The sequence below is a fragment of the Musca domestica genome, unplaced genomic scaffold, assembly GCF_030504385.1.
Source record: "Musca domestica strain aabys unplaced genomic scaffold, Musca_domestica.polishedcontigs.V.1.1 167, whole genome shotgun sequence".
Lineage (NCBI taxonomy): Eukaryota > Metazoa > Arthropoda > Insecta > Diptera > Muscidae > Musca > Musca domestica.
Window position 1 is genome coordinate 1,115,557 of NW_026712229.1, and position 20,089 is coordinate 1,135,645.

At 37.6% G+C, this 20,089-nt stretch overlaps 4 protein-coding genes across 5 annotated transcripts; 3 read left to right on the forward strand and 1 right to left on the reverse strand.

Annotated features, from left to right (window-relative positions):
* The first annotated feature begins 1,357 nt into the window (after positions 1 to 1,357).
* LOC131801549 (uncharacterized) lies at positions 1,358 to 11,447 on the forward strand. The gene is given in 13 exon segments (XM_059120321.1): positions 1,358 to 1,494; positions 1,497 to 1,547; positions 1,550 to 1,687; positions 1,690 to 2,048; positions 2,094 to 2,252; positions 2,255 to 2,936; positions 2,939 to 3,603; positions 3,606 to 4,295; positions 4,376 to 4,502; positions 4,580 to 5,843; positions 5,905 to 6,091; positions 6,161 to 9,278; positions 9,281 to 11,447. Coding segments are annotated over 13 exon segments (8,559 nt in total). The 5' UTR covers positions 1,358 to 1,364; the 3' UTR covers positions 10,270 to 11,447.
* A 2,288-nt stretch (positions 11,448 to 13,735) lies between these two features.
* LOC131801540 (vesicular integral-membrane protein VIP36-like) lies at positions 13,736 to 16,173 on the forward strand. The gene is given in 6 exon segments (XM_059120308.1): positions 13,736 to 14,245; positions 14,315 to 14,430; positions 14,494 to 14,554; positions 14,557 to 14,690; positions 15,172 to 15,501; positions 15,569 to 16,173. Coding segments are annotated over 6 exon segments (972 nt in total). The 5' UTR covers positions 13,736 to 14,121; the 3' UTR covers positions 15,776 to 16,173.
* Positions 16,174 to 17,922: 1,749 nt separating this feature from the next.
* On the forward strand, positions 17,923 to 19,294 carry LOC131801541 (TBC1 domain family member 7-like). Of its 2 annotated transcripts, none has more exons than XM_059120309.1 (3): positions 17,923 to 18,621; positions 18,678 to 18,996; positions 19,120 to 19,294. In XM_059120309.1, exons 1-3 carry the CDS (start codon positions 18,071 to 18,073, stop codon positions 19,207 to 19,209), a joined length of 960 nt encoding a protein of 319 aa, XP_058976292.1. In that variant the 5' UTR covers positions 17,923 to 18,070; the 3' UTR covers positions 19,210 to 19,294. The 2 variants fall into 2 exon arrangements, with proteins under 2 accessions (XP_058976292.1, XP_058976293.1); XM_059120310.1 differs by having other exon boundaries at positions 18,678 to 18,906.
* On the reverse strand, positions 19,206 to 20,033 carry LOC101894771 (small ribosomal subunit protein uS3m). Its single transcript, XM_005188557.4, has 3 exons — positions 19,890 to 20,033; positions 19,621 to 19,819; positions 19,206 to 19,559 (listed from the first exon to the last, which is right to left on the reverse strand). The coding sequence occupies exons 1-3, from the start codon at positions 19,905 to 19,907 to the stop codon at positions 19,270 to 19,272; spliced, it is 507 nt and encodes a 168-aa protein (XP_005188614.1). The 5' UTR covers positions 19,908 to 20,033; the 3' UTR covers positions 19,206 to 19,269.
* Between the last annotated feature and the right edge of the window lie 56 nt (positions 20,034 to 20,089).

A 20,089-nucleotide genomic window follows, 5' to 3' on the forward strand; every position in this document is an offset into this window, starting at 1 on the left:
CATTTTTAAACATTCTTGGGTGGCCCGTGCTGAGTTCCTGTTGGAATGTCCAAGGTCTGCGGCCAAATGTTTGCGTGACCAATGCTTTAACACACCGCTCCAGAATAGTTTCCCGATAATATTCGGCATTGATTCTGATGCCACGGTCGATTAATACGAGCGGAGAGCGATCATCGGCTGTTATGGCGGCCCACATCATTACCATGGCCGGCGCTGAGTTCTGGTGGCCAAGCGAAGGTGCACTTTTTTAGCTGACCTCTTTTGCAAGTAAACACGATCATTTTGTTTGTTTACAAACTGCAGGACAACGAAACCAAATTCGGCAGTTCACCACTTTCGGCCAAGCGAAGCAACTCTTTAGCTCTTTTGAGTCTATTTTCTTTCTGATGCGGTGTAAGTTCTTGCACTTTTTGGAATTTCAATGGCTTTACCCCGAGCTCTTTTTTTCAATATTTACCGAATGGAATATTGCGATATGTTCAGCTCACGAGCCATTTTCGACCACTGAACCATTTCTATCTAATGTTGCTGTTTTCTTCCGTCCACTTCCTTGCCCGTCGGGCTAAGGTACCAGTATCACGGTAACCGAGCGATGGTACGAGACACAAAAGATTTATTCACATTAAATACTGGAGTGGTCTATCGATAGCACTTATGGTTTTCCAGCCAATATACAAGAAATCACAGTATCACGCTTGAATTCCATCACGAATAACTTTTTTCTAGGAAAATTCTCATCCAAAATAGCTTCTAGTACTCTTGTAAAGCAATATAATGAGCTGTCACTGGAATAATTTTAACAGCTTGTCGGACGAGTGGCTTAGAAATGACAGCAGTCTGAAGTTGTTTGCAGTTTTTTCATCTCACCCTGTATATAGCCTTTATGTTATGGTGGAGGGTATAAAAAAACAAGGTCATAGATCTATGTCTGAGAATCAGCCCCAGTGCCTTTTTAATCTTGAAACCGTCTGTGCTCCTTAAATATACTTAAACTGAGCAGAAAATTGAAGTGGCTGCAATAGCACACCATTCCTAAAATAAATTCTTATTCTTATTGCAAATATCAGCATCTCTGATTACTTTAACCTTTCGATACCTCTTCGGCAAAATGTCATCTATAGTTTTTGTTTCAATTTCCAACTATTCATTATTAATATTTTCTTTCATTTTCTTCTACTTGCAGAGTTCCAGCGTAAAATGAATATTTGCATTGTTCTGCATAGTGTGGCTTAATTTGGACTGCTGATAAAGGCAGACCCCATCTACACAACCACACCAGCACACAACAAATCCCTTTAGAGTGAAATTAATTGTCAGACACCGTCCTGGAAAACCTCCCCCAGAAAAACAAAAACAATAGAAAAATGTTTCGTTCATCGGCCGGTGAAAAGACTCAGTCACAAGCAACAACACCCGACTTGGATGACTCCATTAGTTTTTCCGATGATGCCAATCCTGATGTAGACGTTGTCGATGTCGATGTTGAATCGGTGGCCACCAAAAACCACATTTTTTAGACTATGATGCCATACCACCACCCGATTTTATAGAACACTTGACAGAGCCATGAATTTTGGCAATGCGACCAAATCCAGCAACACCACCAATCACCCTCAAAACACAAATAATTGCAGTGGTAGCGGCAGTGGTGAACAACTCAAAATGGATAAAAAATTTGAAAAGGATGGGAAATAAGTGATTACGAACTGGCTGCTAGTGGTTATACCAAGAAAGAATTTACCCAAGATGATAATACCCTGAATTTGAATATATCTATGCAAAGTTCATCGGCTTGTGGTAAACCACGTAAACATTTCTTAGATGAAAATCCCATACCTCCCGATTACATGATCAACGAACATCAGTTGCGCGAACATCGCAGTTTGGATAGAAACTTTGAACGTCACAATGAACAACGTTCTGCCCTGGATTTGCATGGCAACTTGCCAGGCTTCAGATCTTCCCGTGAACGTTACAAAGATGTACCGCCAATGGCACGATTACCCAAAGGCCTGGCATGGACTCAAAGTTTGACAGTCGCTATGAAGGCAATTTAAATGCTGGCAACAAATTAGATGATTTCGAGCCCAAAGTTGAATGTGTCTATTCTCTGCTGTCCATGTTTGGGTTCCAATGACCCGCTGGAAATGGCCAAGAAATTCCATGAGCTCTCCAAAAATCCTGAAACTTGTAATACCTTACGTAGATCAGGTTGTATACCATTGTTAGTGCAAATAATTCATGCCGACGGTGGACCGATGAACCGAGAAAATGGGCGGGCATGGCCCTGCATAATGTAGTACACTCACATCCAGATGAAAAGTCAGGACGCAGAGAGGCCAAAGTCTTACGGCTATTGGATCAAATAATGGATTATTGCAACTTTTTGCGTACGCTCTTGCAAAGTGGTGGCGAAGCCATTGCCGACGACGCGGACCGTCATCCTTTGGCTGCCATGTCCTCCCTCATGAAGGTTAGTTTCGATGAAGAACATCGTCATGCCATGTGCGAGTTAGGTGCTTTGCAAGCCATTCCCAGTTTAGTGCACTTGGATCATGCTGTGCATGGTCCAAAGCCAGAAAATCAATGCTGCAACTCGTTGAGACGGTTCGCCTTGATGGCCTTAACCAATCTCACATTTGGCGATGAAAACAATAAAGCCTTGCTCTGCAGTCAAAAGCTGTTTATGGAAGCGCTGGTCGCTCAACTGGACTGTGCACCCGATGATTTGCTACAAGTGACGGCAAGCGTATTGCGCAACCTATCCTGGAGGGCAGATGCTCAAATGAAGGCGGTACTAAATGAAATTGGAACTGTGACGGCTTTAGCCAAGGCAGCCATGAAGAATAAATGTGAGAATACCCTAAAAGCCATACTGTCGGCATTGTGGAATCTATCGGCGCATTGCAGCACAAACAAAGCAGAATTTTGTGCAGTCGAGGGGCATTATCCTTCATTGTGCGCATGCTAACCTACGAGGGTCCCAGTAAAACCTTGAAAATTATTGAAAATGCTGGTGGCATTTTGAGAAATGTCTCCTCGCACATTGCGGTGCGCGAGGATTACCGCCAAATCTTGAGGGAACACAATTGCCTGTCGATTCTGCTGCAGCAACTGAAATCGGAAAGTCTAACTGTGGTAAGCAATTCTTGTGGTACTCTGTGGAATTTGTCGGCACGTTGTCCCGAAGATCAGAGGTTTCTGTGGGATAATGGTGCGGTGCCCATGTTGAGGTCCCTAATACACTCCAAACATGCCATGATCTCTGAGGGCAGTGCCTGTGCTCTGAAAAATCTCTTGAATTTTCGTCCATCTGCACAGAATACCAACCATTTGGACCCAATTGCCAGATCATTAAATTTGAAAAAATTACCAACTCTCAATGTACGAAAGCAAAAGGCATTGGAGCAGGAGTTGGGAGCTGCTTCCAAGAAACACAGTGAAACCTGTGATAATCTAGATACAGTGAATCCAAAAGATCGGCCAACATATGATGCTACAGCTACTACCGGCTCAAGTGGTTCTTCATCGATGTTGCACAGACATCGTTTTCCTTTACATGCCGGGGCGCTGGGATCCATGGTAATGGGCGGTGGTGCTTCAAGTTCTGGTCGTTAACCCGCTCAGCTATGCTTACCAAGAGTGAAAGTCGTGATTCCGTCTTCTCTGCCAAATCAGATGGAGTTGTTTACGATCAACTTATGAGATCTCATTCGGCATCCGATGCCAATCGTAAATTGCACCATGCATCATCGGCAAGACCTCCTCCATCGGCCAGCGCCGTATATGCTCTACCCCGGGATGTTGAACCCGCCGAGGAACAGCCAATTGATTACGCCCAGAAATATACCGAACACATAAGTAAACATGGAAACTCCAGAGAGGATCCTGAAAATAATGCAGCTACATACCAGGAAACTGACTTAGACCAGCCAACAGATTTTAGTCTACGCTATGCTGAAAACCAATTGGAATCAGATATAGATTTGTCACCGCCATCTGGACAAAATGATAATGTACCGCAAGACGTTAACCCAGCTAATGCCGTCAACGGCCCAGCCCGTTCTAAAAACCAAACAGAAGGCAGCGAAATACTGCTTATATTGGAGGACAGTGTCAAATGCTATCAAACCGAAGATACTCCATATGTTATATCAAATGCAGCTTCCGTAACAGATTTAAGATCTGTTCAAACTTCTGATAAAAACGAGGAAAATGATTTACCCACAGGCCTGGAGAATCCGGAAACTCCAGCTTCAATGCAGGGGTGGGAGGTGTTGGTCATATGCCAACACGTAAATTAAGTAGAGGTCCTCACCAGCAACCGACTCACAACTCAAATCCATACGGATCAGGATCGTATACACCCGAAAAGCCAGTAAATTATTGTGAAGAAGGTACACCCGGATACTTCAGTCGTTATGAGTCGTTGAGCAGTTTAGATGAATCACCACCCCAGCCAGAGCACAATACAACAACCAAAGAAAGACATGAAGGATCGAGTGTTAAGAATACAGCTAGAGAAGAAGACACTGCTGTATGCGTTTTGAAACCCATAAGCAATGATGCTGATAATCAGATTCTCCACCAGAGCCACCATCGTCATCGACACTGGCTGGCCCAGCACAACCACAAATTAATTCCGCCTTAGAAACGCCACTTATGTTTTCACGGCGTTCATCAATGGATTCCCTGGCCGAGGAAGATGTTGGGCCCTTGGACGACAAAAGTTCAGTGGTTAGTGATTTCAGTCGTTTGGCTAGCGGTGTTATATCTCCATCGGAAATTCCCGATTCACCAACACAAAGTATGCCACAGTCACCTCGACGGAACTCAAATACCAGTAATAGTCAAGGGCAAGTCTGTTTCTCTGGCGGTGCTTCCCCCAATGTACAAAGAACTTCGCATAACCGCCCCGGCGATAATACCAGTAAACGTTGCCTGCGCAGTGTTTTTGAAGATGACATCAGCACATTTCATGTCGAAAATACACCTGCTCAATTCTCAACTGCCACGAGTTTGAGTAACCTCTCCATGATGGACGAAGAAGCATCATCCACCAACCTATCTCCACCCCAACCGCAACCAACAGCTGCCACAACAACCAATACCATATCAGAGGGTGAAGAGGAAGAGGATGGCAATACAAACAACAATGATGATTTATTATTGGCATCCTGCATCAACATGGGTATGAATAGAGCTGCAGCACCCTCAATGTATTCCCAACATAACGACAACAGCTCCTCGATAAATAATCCAGTTAGTGGTGGTATGATGGCTCAAGATGAACCTAAGCAATATTACACCGAGGATACACCAGCATTGTTGTCCAAAGTCGGCAGCAATACAAATCTTTCGGCCATATCACTCGGTTCCAGTAATAATGATGCCAAAGACGATACCGTCTACGAGACAATAGGTAATTCCGTTGCTAGAAATCATCACCAATCGATCAATAGGCGTTCTTTGAATTTATCCGATGACATGTCATCGAATGCCTCGGAAAGTGGTGCTGCTGGCATTGATATCCTCCAGCAATGCATTCGTGAAGGTATGCAAAAGTCTGCTTCAGCCAAAGAAAAACCTAAAATATCTGAGACACCAGCAGCCAGTCACCGATCATTGCCGCCCAGTGTCAATAATATCGATCCCATTGCCATGTTGAGACGTGGTGGTAATGTTTTGCCCCCCTATCTGACAGGCAACGATGAAATGAGCAAATACCGTGTTGAAGACAGTCCATGCAATTTTTCGGTAATGTCTGGTCTTTCCAATCTTACGGTTGGATCTAGTCTTGTCGGCCCGGCCTTACTTATACATGGCGGAAACTCAGGTGCAACGTAAGTGGGGACATTTTACCTTTATTAAATTTAAACATTAATGTCTTCTTTTACGTCACAGTTCCTCTGGCAATAACAACAACAGTGATAACTCCATGGCGCCCTTAAATGTAAGGACTTCCCAAAACTCCACGAAGCCACTATTAAGTGCCGTTGTAGAGGATGCTCGCAGAGAACCACAGTGGCAAGACGATTCGTTGAGTTCACTCTCAATCGAATCTGAAGATGATACCAACTTATTAAGTCAGGTAAGATTTTGTGGAATTTCAAATGTCTAAAAATTCTAATATATCCCATGTGAATTATTTCCTTGACAGGCTATTGCCGCTGGCTGCAGTAGACCCAAATCGAATTTGGGTTTTACCACCAATTTGACTTCTACGGGCAACCACAAGACCACCCCATCGTTATCGTCATCACAACCGATACCAATTAATGCCGCAACCTCAGCATCCTCTCTAACATCTCAAACAACGGCCCGTCAATTTGATAAGCCACAACCGCAGCCAAACGGTGCAAAACAACCAAACTATGGCCCCATTCTGGCCGGCAATGAATCATATAGTTCCGTAGACTCCAGTGATTCCAATGATAACCAATCGAAGTCCCTATTCGAGCTATGCATACTCACGGGAATGCATAAGAATCGAGAAAACAATATGGGTGGCGGCAGCAGTTCATCGTCGCGAAAACATACACGCAGTTCCCATTCACACCGGACTCATAAAAATGGTCATAACGATCAGAATACCACCCAATCGAATCCCAATTTGAAACAATTCGATTCATTGCCAATGCAAGGAAAGCAACTTACACCGAATCGTCATGTGAGGGAACGCGATCGAAGGGATGAGAAACTCTTAATGGAATGCATCAATACGGGTATTATGAAGAAGATTGGTGAATCCTGCAAACAACAAAATCCTCCCTCGTTACTGACCCGTGAAGCCTTGGTTTTGCATAACAACCAGCCAAAAAACGGGCAGGCTACGTCTGCAGCTGCTCAAATGGAGGAACTAATTCGCCCACAAAGTGCCAAATCCATGGACAACTCCAGTTTGTCCACAGCTACCAGCATCAACACCACCACCACCATCACAGCAGCTCCAGACGTAGAGAAGAACGACAACATTTCGAACAATCTGCAGCAAACGACCACCAGCAACATCATCAGTCACGACGAAGACATAAACGATCAAAGAAATCCCTTCAACTCGGAAGCGGCGCAGCACAGGAATCCAGCAGTTCCACCAGACGAAAATCTTCCAAGTCTCGCGAGCGATCCAGAGATAATGAACGGTATTGGGTGTAAATCTGATGAACCGGAAGATACTCAAAATGGTCAAAGTGATGAGTCTAATCAGTCATTTATAATGGAGACCACAGTGTCACTAGAATCACGAACAAATGATAATAGTCCAGAAAAACCTCAGGAAAATGAAAAGCACAAAGATCCGGACTTGATGTTGAAATCGGTGGAGAGGTTAACTCTAGAGTTTGTCTCCTCGGCCGAACAATTACGTACTAATAGCACTGGTCCAGCTATTATACATCATAACTTTATCAATGTCACTGTGGCCAATGACAGTGCTGGCGATTGTACAACAACAACAGCTTCGATTTCCAATGACACTTGGGATGAAGACACTTGCCCCAATGATGTAAGTTTTCCCAGTGTTAGCATATCGGCACCCAAGGTTATCTCAATCACCTATGACGAAGATGATGAAGATCAAGCCACCACAGCCGATTATAAGGAGCTAAACGATTTTGCCGAAAACACACCGAATATTGATGAATTACCACCTCCCGATTTATCTTTAGATTTCGACAATATTGGTGTAAATCAGGCCAATGGAAATGGTTACAATTATGATTCTCAGCCATCATCCATGGACTGTTATACTGACAAGACGTTGGTCAATGAAAACGTCTCGTCTACTAAAACAGACAATGGAGATGACGGTAAGAAAGACCGGAAAGATAACCCGGAATCCGAAATGGAAAACTCTTCGTGTGGCCTCAATTTTAAATTGGGTGGCATAGTGCAGACAGCTGCCGCTGCTCCATCTTTGTGCTTCAATGTGAATGCAATGACAAATTCGACTTTCATAGCCCAAGAAGCCAGAAAGCTTGCTAACAACTTGCAAGCGCCCGATACTGATGGAGAAGAGGAATTGACCTTTAGCATTAACAGTCTTGATCTGGATAATATTAGGCCGCCATCCGGAATGGATTCACTAAATATTTCTGGCTATTATCAGGATTCCCATACACAGCCAAATTCATTGCAAAACTCTCCGCAAATGTATTTCAAATCGCCTAAATTTCCACGAAAAACATTGCCTGCTGGTTTGGTAGCGCGAAGAGCATTGGGACAAATGCCTCCTCATCTAAGCGGAAGTGCCGAGTCGGTGAATTCTTCTTGTAATTTACTGCTGGATAACATAAAGCCGCCAAGTTTGATGGATGAGCTATTGGATTCGATGATAAGCGTTTCGAGTATACAATCTGAAATAGCTGATGACTGTGCGAGCATGGCCACAACAGTCACTGTATCGAATTATGAAACTGCTAATGGCGGTGTAACGTTGGGCTGTGAGGATGGTGATACCATTACTTTACGTAGCTACAGCGAAGATCAACTGCCCCGTGATGATGAACAGCATACCTATAATGATGGAACTATAACACCATTACCATCAGATTATGACTTCAGTTCAGCAGAAAGTACACCAAAAAAATCGTACTCGGCCTCTCCAAGTATGGGACTAAGAAATCTGACACCCAAACAAAAGCGACAAGTGGTAAAGGATCGCTATCGTACCTACACCATTGACGGAGAAATGAGTGAAGAGTTGAGAAGAAAAATCGAAGAATCACAAAAAGACGAGACCCTACAAATTGAAATAACAAGCTATGATGAGAGAAATGCGACAACCTCAGTGGAGAATGGAAAGTACGATGATGACGATGGACAGAAACAAGATAGTGATTTGCAAAATACACCACGTAGCCGAAGAAGATCCAGCCAAGAACGTTATAGAACTCAAACGATATCGTATTCCGATTTACAGGCTCATATAACTCAAGGAACCAATTATACGGACATAACCTCAAATTATACATTCACCAGTGATAATGTTGCAACATCAGACAATGAAACGAATACACGATTAGATCAAGATTTAACCAGTTTGGAATACGATCAAAATTCTGAAACCGAATCATGTCATAATTTTGAAACAAAACCACATGTATTGACCGATTGTGAGGAGGAACAAGAATTGGAAGATGCTGAAATGGAAATTGTCGAAAAACAAAGTGTGGTTAGGCCTAGAATTGTAATACCTGGTGAAAGTACGGCTATTAATGATGAGAGTACAGAAAACGGCGACGAAGAACATGCGTCTCCCGTCAAAACAATTAGAGGGGGTAAAAACCACAATATGTCTCTCCCTATAGTATGAAATTCCAAAAAACCATTGACACATCTAAGCCAACAAAAGCACAAGGGCCTACCACAGGCACAGCTACAAAACCTAATGGACAATTAAGAAAGCCTAATGGAGCCTCAGTGGCCTCAACAAATACAAAATTGGCCCAGAAAAAACCTCTCAAGGATGCTGCAAAAGATAAGGCCCAGGATGTAGCTGCACCTGTTCCACCTTTGGAACGTCAAGGCACATTTGTAAAAGATGAACCATCTGTGGATGCATCAACGGTGCCGGTAGTTGAAACTAGTCCAAAGAAATCGAAACTATCAAAGCTGCCAATGAAACGCCAATTGTCTTCCTCCAGCAACACATCGCCACAGAAGACAGCCAACACACGCAAGCTGCCAACATCAGCCAATTCTTCTTCTTCATCATTATCAGCCACAAACAAACGCAACTTTGGCGGTTCCATTACAAAACCTCAACGGGCAAATAGTAATGTCAACATAAGGGTAGCTACGAATGCTGCCCGCATAGCGGTATTATCAACAAGGGTTTCTACCACCACACCTCCATCGCGTAGCAATTCAACATTGAACTCAGCCAATGCTGCAGTTACAGCAGCTCAAAATGCTGCTGCAAAAATCAATCAAGCTCAATCACGTATTGCTGGCATTTGGCGTAGAGTGGATGAGGCAAAGAACAGACAACAAACAACGACAAAAATCAACAACAACAACACAAAAGGATCTCAGTTAAGTGGAAAGACAACAACTACGGCACAAGCCGCCTCATCGCCCCGGCCTGGTACGCTTGTACGTAGCACAACGTTTGATAACTCACCACCATTGACTACGGTAGTAGCGGCGAAACCCAAAGCTGGTGTGGGTAATGTTGCTGCTACTGGACCCGGTAAATCAAATGGTGGATCAGTGGCATCAACGAAAATTGCCATGGCACAAAGACAAATTTTGGGCATACGAAAATAATTTTTAACAAAGAAAGGTCACGAGGTGAGGGATTAACTTTGATTTGAAATCATTAATGGCTATTTTTTTAATGTGGAGTAGCATTAAATCAGTTTGTTTTAATCTCGTTAAGCATTTTTAACAATATCAATTGTGTTTTCTGAAATATTTATACGCAGGTTATTACAACCTTGTGATTCATATAAAAAAGTATTACTTGAATCCAAAGAATTTCACATAAATTGGAAGAAGCAAGCAAGAGCAATAAATAAAGTTAATGAATTTCTGGAAAAAATAACAATACGAATCATTTATCATTTGTGTAAAACAAAAGTAATTATTAAACTATAAACGTCTCTACATCCAAGCAACTAGCTGTCATAAAGATGTGGTTCAATGTATTTTGAAAAATTTTTTCACAGTCACATTGAAAGTATTTTAAAATTAAATTAAAATGCTGCTTAACATTTCCAACTGACTCTTGTATGCGACACAATTTTACAATTGTTTATAGTAAACACAAAAACTTTAGACCACCAACATTTCACTTACAGCTCCTCCACATAACAATAATCGTAAAATAAACCTGAAATTAAAACAAATTAAATCATTAAATGGTTACTAATTCAGTGTGGTAGTGAATATAAAACTTCTTATATACAAACTTATATCTATCTACAAACATACATATTATGCAACGCACATTTTATTAAGAGGTAACAATTACTCAAAGATGAAAAGACTTGGATTTTTGCATAGGAAATACTGAAGACAAAAATATATTAAAAAAAAAAACACAAGATAATGGCGGTAGGGTAGGATCTAACATGAAAATACAAACTTTTTAAACAATAAATATAAAATCAAAATATGTATATCTACTGGTCCCTCAGTCCACCCATTAAGGCCTTCAAATAAAATACAAAATGAATCAAATTTGATTGGTGAACTCCTAATACGAAAAAAACATGAAATGGAATCCTAACATAAACAAATTTAGAAGTATTATATTAATATATTTAAAAATAACAAGATGTAATTTGTAGAATATATATACGTAGAAACTGTGGATGATGGCCTCTATACTAGATCTTTGATGAGGCCCAAAAAATTATCCACATAAACAAAACAAAAAAGAAAACATTTATATATAACTTGAAACAATAAAGTCACATAGGAAGATATTTTTTCTTTGAAACTTCAGCCAAATGTATTTAAAATTTTTAATTATTAACGTTATTATTATATTGATTACATAAAACAACAACAAAAACTACTTAAATAAACAATATGAAAACGAAAGATTTATTATATCACATCCATCAATCACACACACACACAACATATGTAGGCAACATTACTAGTTTAAACATTAGTTTTTAAGAAACCCAATTTTCTATTCATAATCATTTTGATTTGTAAGTCTCACCAAAATATTTTAAAAGTCTGTTTACTGTTATTAATTTTTCTATACCAAAAAAAATCTACTTGTTTTTTATTTTATTTATGATTTAATTGCTGTTTTATGCGCTCATCTATATTCATTTAATTTGAAATGGTTTTTAATAATATTTTTTCTTTGGCTATTTATAAAATTGTTTGGCATTAAAAATAAAGTATTTTATTAATTACACACATATATCTATATATATTAAAATAGACTATAAAAAAGAGAAAATATTACAAAATAAATGAAAATGATTTGCTTATTATGAAATCTATTTGAAAAATATTGTTTTATTACAACATCTTTGTGGAATACATATTAAATAAAAGTGTGCGGTAAGTAAAAAATGTGATAATGCCAAGTGATCAGCAAATATTGCAAAGCTCTTAGTTTTCTTTTGAAAAACATTACTCTCTGTAAGAAATCAATAAAAAAAATATATAACATTAAAAGTTTGCGGCAAATATATAATATATCGGCTATTATGGTGGCCCACACCATCATCATGGCCGGCGCTGGAGTTCTTGTGGCCAAACCAAGGTGCACGTATTTACCTGGCCTCTTTGGCAAGGTAAATACTGGACAACGAATGTTTTCTCATCGGAGAAAACCAAATTCGTCAGTTTCATACTTTCGGACAATATAATGAGCTGTCACTGGAATAATTTTAACATCTGTCGGACGTATGGTAGAAGAATATAGGTAGATGCATCGACGCAGCTGCTGGGACAATGAACTGTCAAACCAATTTTGGAATATAAAATGTTGAATGAAAAATTGTTTAAACTTGTAAAAATTGTTGAAAAATGCGCATCTTTACAACCCACAATTTGTGTCGTATAAGAAAACATATAAAAATCTACTTATATTTGAAAAGAAATTTAAAAGTTCTTGACATATCAATGCTCCCAAGCGTTGATGCATCTACCTGTATTTTTTTACCATGGTCGGACGAGTTGCTTAGAAATGACAGCAGTCTTTTTTCCAGTTTTTTCATCTCACCCTGTATTATGAGTCATATGTATAAATTTGACATGCACACGGAATTACACATATATAATAAAAGTGACGGCGCATATGTAAAACCCATTCTGTCTGATAATGATTTAAAATATAGCTTAAGATTTGACTAACGTACCCTACTTGTATCATACTTCATTCTAACTGCTGTTATTAAAACGTGATAAACACATTATATCTTCAAAAATTAATCTTGAAAATTTCTTTTGTTTTAAAGAACAATAGATGCCAACAAAATGTTTATATATGTCGGTAAAAATTTAAATACATTAATTAGGAGATAGTTATATAAAACACATTTTTTAATGTAAAGTAAAAAAATACATTTTGTAGTCATCCCCTATATTATACACCTGTGTTTCCTTTATTCTAAATTCAATGGATTTCAACTGTCAATTCCATTGCATTTGCAGAGTCGACTTCATTTGACGTATACGCAATGGAATTGACAATTGATTTATTAAATGTAAACGTATTATTTGAAAGAAGTTCCTGCAGGAAATATAAAAAGACCATGCAATTTTTGGGACAAACATATCTTATTAAACAGTACATTTTTATTTTAAAATCTTAGTAGCAGGCATGTCTCTTATATACAAATACAGAATGGAGAATAAAAGATAAGAAACCATGGTAGAAAAATACAGGTAGATGCATCAACGCTTGGGAGCATTGATCTGTCAACATTTTTTAAATTTCTTTTCAAATATAAGTAGATTTTTATATGTTTTCTTATACGACGTCATTCGGAGGATATTATAATATATTGTTGAAAAACAATTTTTACAAATTTAAATAATTTTTCATTCAACATTTTCAATTGCAAATTTGGTTTGACAGTTCACTGTCCTAGCAGCTGTGTCGATGCGTAAGAAACTCTTAAAGTATAAATTCCAAATTTTGCAATATGTAACTGAACGCAGCCATCGTTGCCCCTCATATGACGGCGACGAATGACATACGTTGCTATTGAAGGGCGCCACTATCTTACATGCTAATAGTATTGCCATTTCTAACATTTTTCATCAAACATTTAAGACGTCAAATTGTTAACTTGATAAAATTTTAGAAAGACGGTCTATTTGCTACAGTTTCTGTTTTCAATAATTTTTGAGAAAAATATAAAGTACACCATTAATATTGTACCAAAGAACAGTTGCAATAACTTTAATTACGACAATAACTTAGTTTCATGTATCAAATTTAGTAACATTTGGCAAACAACCCTTACAGTACAACGGCAACTCTGTTTCATTTCAACAAGCCGACTCCATCATCAACATTCTCGAATATTTTCTCCAATGCAAACATTGATTTTGTGCGGCTAATTGTTATTTTGTGATAAGAGCAAAAGAATAGCAACAACACGCTTTTTTAATTAGTTACCAAATTGAATTGACTTCAAAATGTCTTTTGTGGAATGCATTAAAGCGACGCTTATATTTATTATCGGTGTGCTGGTGTGTGAGTGTGCAGTTAGCACCAATGAATACATGAAGAGGGAACACTCATTAGTTAGACCATTCCAAGGTAAGTTCCTCCCCAGATGCTATGTTTGAAATTTAAAAGTGAATTTGTCAATGCTACATGTTGTTTCAGGTGTTGGAGTTAATCTAGCCAATTGGGACTTCCTCGGACACACTGTGGTGACAAGCAACTACATACGGCTCACACCCGATTTACAATCAAAAAGTGGTGCGCTATGGAACTATTCGGTAAATATTATGACTCAGATGTCCAAAGTACAAATAATTTACAATGTATTTGGTTGTTTTTAGCCATGTTTGACCAAAAATTGGGAAGTTCATGTAACCTTCAAGGTACATGGCAAGGGCACAGAACTTTTGGTGATGGTTTTGCTATTTGGTATACTAAGGAACGTATGCAACCGGGTCCAGTTTTTGGCAGTAAAGATCACTTTTCTGGTCTAGCTGTTATATTGGATACCTACAGCAATCACAATGGTCCTCACAATGTAAGTATTGAAGAAAAATTAACATGTTAGTTTTAAGATTTGAGGGGTTTTGGGCCGATATTGTTTCCATTATTTTCAAAAGAAGACAGATATACATTTGTAAACGGTTCGTGAGAGATGTGTCTCTGACTCCCAAGTATATTAAAATTCCGTTTTCATTTCGTTAAAAGTCCTCATTGCCATATTATTTGGTTTTCCCGGATAAGTTGAAGTTCCCATTCCCACAATATATATTTGAATTAAAGTTTGGGTATTTTCTTACACTTACACTGGTGAAAAATAAATGTATTTTAAACGCCAAATTTAGATATCAGCTCTTGAGTAGTTTAAAATATTTCGAGGTTTATATTTTGTCTTAATTTTGTTAAGTATTCTTCGATAATACTAATCATCTATTATAAATAACAACTGTTGAATTTTAACATTTTCGGAAATAATTTTATCTACCAATAATACTAATGAATCATATTTTTTAAACTAGCATCAACATCCCTACTTGAGCGCAATGGTAAACAATGGCACATGGAGTTACGATCATGACCGTGACGGTACTCATACACAATTAGCCGGTTGCGAAGTGCGTTTCCGTAATGTTAATTTTGATACACATGTGGCGATCCGTTACGAAAACGATATTTTATCGGTATCGACAGATCTTGAAAATCGCAACGAATGGAAAAATTGCTTCGTTGTTAACAATGTTGAATTACCAACAGGTTACTTCTTTGGTCTTTCAGCAACAACAGGCGATTTGTCAGACAATCATGATATTTTGAGTTTTAAATTCTACGATTTGGACACAGATGTTACGGTAAGTTGAATTTCGCTCATTGAAATGTTACATTTGTAATAATGCTTAAATCTTTTTTTTTCAACAGCCCGATCAAATTATAGCCCGTGCCAACATAATTCCCAATGCCAAAACATTCGAGCCACCACGTGAGCATAAAGATGACCCCAAACCCAGCATGTCAAATACCAAGATCTTCTTCATTTTACTCTTCGGAATGTTGGCAGCTGTAGCTGTGGCTATTTTTGCCATTTCCTATTTCAAAGAGAAAAATGCCCGTAAACGCTTTTATTAGTTAATAGCATTTTTTCTTTAGATATTGAAGTCTTCGGCCGATCGACCTCCACCAAACACGACATCTTTTTGAGAGAAAAAGACATGAATATATTTTAAATAGCAACAAATTAAGGTTTTATAGTTTTTAATATCAGTCATTTTCTAACTAAAATATTTTTTCGATGTATTTTATATACCTACCGTGGTTATAGTTGATTTCATTTAATTATTTATTCGAGCAATTAGTATTTTCAAATATTTAAATTAGGTATAATTTCGCGTATATATACCCTACTCTGGCCCTCTCTATATTCATTTCTCAGTAGGTATTTGTGTTGAAAAATTATTAATTTGCAATTTTTCCAATGTGATATTACATCACAAAAATTTGTATAGCAAAATGTTAAGAGTGTTAAATTAATGAAAAAATGAAAATATTTAACAAAATATGCAAGCAAGCTATGCGGATTGGCAATGTGTGTAGATAAATTACAACAAATATTGTGGGGATATTGTAAATAAATAGTTTAATTATAAAAAACGTGTTGATGTCTTTTTATTTTAGTAGTATAATGTATTGTCGCTACATCCCACTGTATGTTGAATATTTGGGGTATCTACGAATAGATTTTTCCAGAATTTATCCAATATTTTCCAAAAACAAACTCCTGATTTACATTAAACTACTATAATTTCCGCAAGTGTAATTTTTTGGATGATAGATATGAGCATGGCACAATTACAGGTGGTAGAACAAAGCAACCGCCATGGTACAATGAAATAAAGGTAAACACATTTCATATTAGCATTCCCAGCTCTGCATTTTCTATAATTTACCTAGTCAAATTTCAATGCATAAAAAACAGTTCCTATCTCTGATTTTGTTTGTATACAATGGATTTATGAATATAGATTTTGACAATGAGATTTGAAAAAATTGTAAACATATGATTACATGACTACCTTCTTACCATGCTACCCCCCAAATACAATTTTTTTCTTTTGGTGTCCTTATTCTGTCAAAAAAACACATTTTGTTTATGTTTATGTATTGTTTTCAATAAAAAATTTGAAAATTTTTCAAATTCGGTTGCAAAACGAATGCCTATTTTCGACGTTAGTGGGCAACACATTGTAAAATTTTTTAATAAAACTATATTGTCCTACTATTTTAGATTAAATCTTGTGGAATAAACCCAAAATACCATTTTTGTTTCGCGGGTTTTTTCAATATAAGAATTTTGAAAAAATGAAAAATATACAAAACCAACAGTTTCATATTTTAAAGTCCATGGATATGAGGAAAATGGAGATATTTCTCAATAGCCTTTCTTCCTTTCAATTAAAGAAGTGGCATAAAAATCTTCATAACCAAGCACATTCCCTTTAAAGCTTAAAATCTACAAAAAGGCCTATATAAGGTCGGTCAGTAAGCGCAGCTAACTACCAAGTTTGCTGTTAAAAACACAATTAATTTAAATTTGAAATTTAAAAAGTCATATAGAGAAAAAAAGTAGTCTTCTTGGCCCACCTTATATAGGCCTTGATCTCCTACTTACTATCGGCAAAATTTGTAATTTCTAAGATTCTATCAAATGGTCTGCTCCAGAACTGCAAGAATGTAATAGTTTTTACTACGATAAACCATTATGATATTAAAAAAAGGCAACACTAGTAGATTATTGCAGGTACTGGAACGCAAAAAAGTTATTTCGTTTATTTAATATCATGGTAGAAGAATATATGTAGATGCATCAACACTCGCGAACATTGATATATTTTTTAAAAATAACTCCAAAAATAAATGGATTTTCTTATAAGACGCCAACCGGATGTTGTTGCGACATACCTTTTTCAACAATTTTTAAATATTTCGATATTTTTCATTCGAAAATTTCAATTCTGAAATTGGTTTGACAGCTCATTATACCAGCAGCTGTGTTGATGTGCCTACCTGTATCATTTTATCATGTTACATTTGTGAAAACTTTTAATTAAAATAATGTTCAATTACTTACCTTTTCGCCACTTATCTCACTCACAATTTTTATTTACGCTATACGTCTGTTTTACTGATTTTCCTTTCCAAAGAAAGTGAACGTATGAAATATAGATAAAAATGAACTAAATAACACAAAAATATGTGCATCTATTTCCTACAGTTCCTTTCAGTGAATATCTACAATAAACTTGTTTGATTAGAAACAAATAGGGCCCTACAAACCAAAACAACACAACCTCCAGAAGGGCCGGATCCACCCATATTTAGCTTAATGCAGTTTCCCTACATCGAATTATCTAAAATAATTAAAAAATGACTGCCGATGAACGAAATTTCCGGTCCAGTTATTATGAAAAAGTAGGCTGCCATAGTGTCGAGGAAAAGAAATCACTTAACAAATTGTTACAGGATAATATACGCAATCATGTCAAACTGAAACAATTCTGTTTGAGCTACACCGTTCCTACCACACATCGCAGCCTCTTGTGGAACATTATTTTGGGCGTTATGCCATTGCATAAGAACTCCACCGAATTCATTATGAATCAACGCAAAGCTGTCTATGATGATCTACTCAGAGCTGTAAATATAATGCAATATGGCTCTACAACAAAACCGAAAGTATTGCTAAGTATGTGGCAATTGGAACAAAATCGTCTTTTGCACTCAGGACCTGAGGATATAGCTGATCAGGTGTTTATGGAAATAGTTAAAGTGTTGCTACAGATATTCAACGATGATGTTGAGACATATTGGTTGGCAAAAGAATTCTATGCCTGTACTCTAGATATACAACAAGAATGTCCTAGACTGAAAGAGTTGACTCAGACACTACTTAAAAAAGACGATATGCAGTTGTATAGGTAATTTAAATAATATTAAAAGCGAATAATTAAATAAAACAAGTTGTATTTTACAGTCACTTGGAAAATTTGGATGTTTTCAAATCAGACCAATTATTAGATAGATGGTATATGACTTGTTTTGCCGGTGTCATCAATGAATCTACCTTAGTACGTGTATGGGACAAAATATGTGGCGGATCAAAGAAAATCGTCGTATTTATATTCCTAGAGATGGCCAAGGCTCTAAGCGATAAGGCAATGAAATGCAAAACCAGTAACGAGTTTAAAAATCTGATAGAGCAGGTGGGTGTGAGAGGTATTGATAACTTCATCTCTATTCCGAATGAGTTGTTTCCTAACGGGGAAACATTTATTCAAAATGGAATTGGGGTGGTGAGTTTGTAGTCATGGTCTATAAGAATTATATTCAAAATAGCTCTTAGACTGAATTTTCAGATTAATCTTCCGCCCATTTGGTATATGCCTTTTTGACTGGGTTTTGTCTTTTATTTTCAGGTCAAAGATCCGGATGCTCTAATTGTAAACAAAGCGATAAAAGCATGGCAAAACAGCAATCAACACAGTGAAAAAATAACTGTTCATTAAAGTAAAAATTACTCGTTTTATATTCATTAATAAACTAGCTTTACCAACAGAAATGTTAACTTAAATATACTTGAAAACAACATCATTTTTGTCTTGTACTGTTTGAAGTTCCAATGTGACCGGACATTGCATCCAATAGGACAAAAGTTCCTCAGTATAGCCAATTAGGAAATACATTTTACGTGCACTAATAGCCTGCCTCATAATGGCAGCTATACGAATCATATTATGCTGGCGCTTAATAATAACTTCCGAGCACACCAACGAATGCCAAGTGCCATTAATAAACTTGCGGATAAATAGATCTTCAATTGCAGTCTGGGAGGGACGTAGGCCATCCAACATTGTGGCTAAAATTGGGGGAAATAATTTAATATGCCAACGTTCTATTAATTTATCGATTTGACATACATGTATTCCACGAATTCCATGATTTCCGATGTGCAATATAATGTGGTGGATTGGCCATTTCGTAGGTGAGGGGTTTGTTACGTTTTGTGGTTATGCGGTATCGGCCCGATTGGGTTTTCTCGCACACAGACGTTGTGTGAATGAGAGCAGCAGCACATTTTGCATTTGCTATTGACTCCTTAAGTAGGGAGGATGATAACTGCAAATAAATTAAATAACTTCTATCAATTAATTCACAATTTCACTTCTTTTAAATGTTTTTTACAAACTTTTTGCAGGGCCGACATCGTTCCAAGACAAGAAACAAGAAATCACAGCTGTTAATGACATAACATTCAATGTTGTGTGTTCAGTCAAGCAATGCTCAGCGTTAAACCACAATCGTGAGAACGAACGCTTTGTACTCGATTACTAACAAAAGTAACATAATTTAAATTTTAATAATTCAAAAAGTTCTAAAAATAAGAAG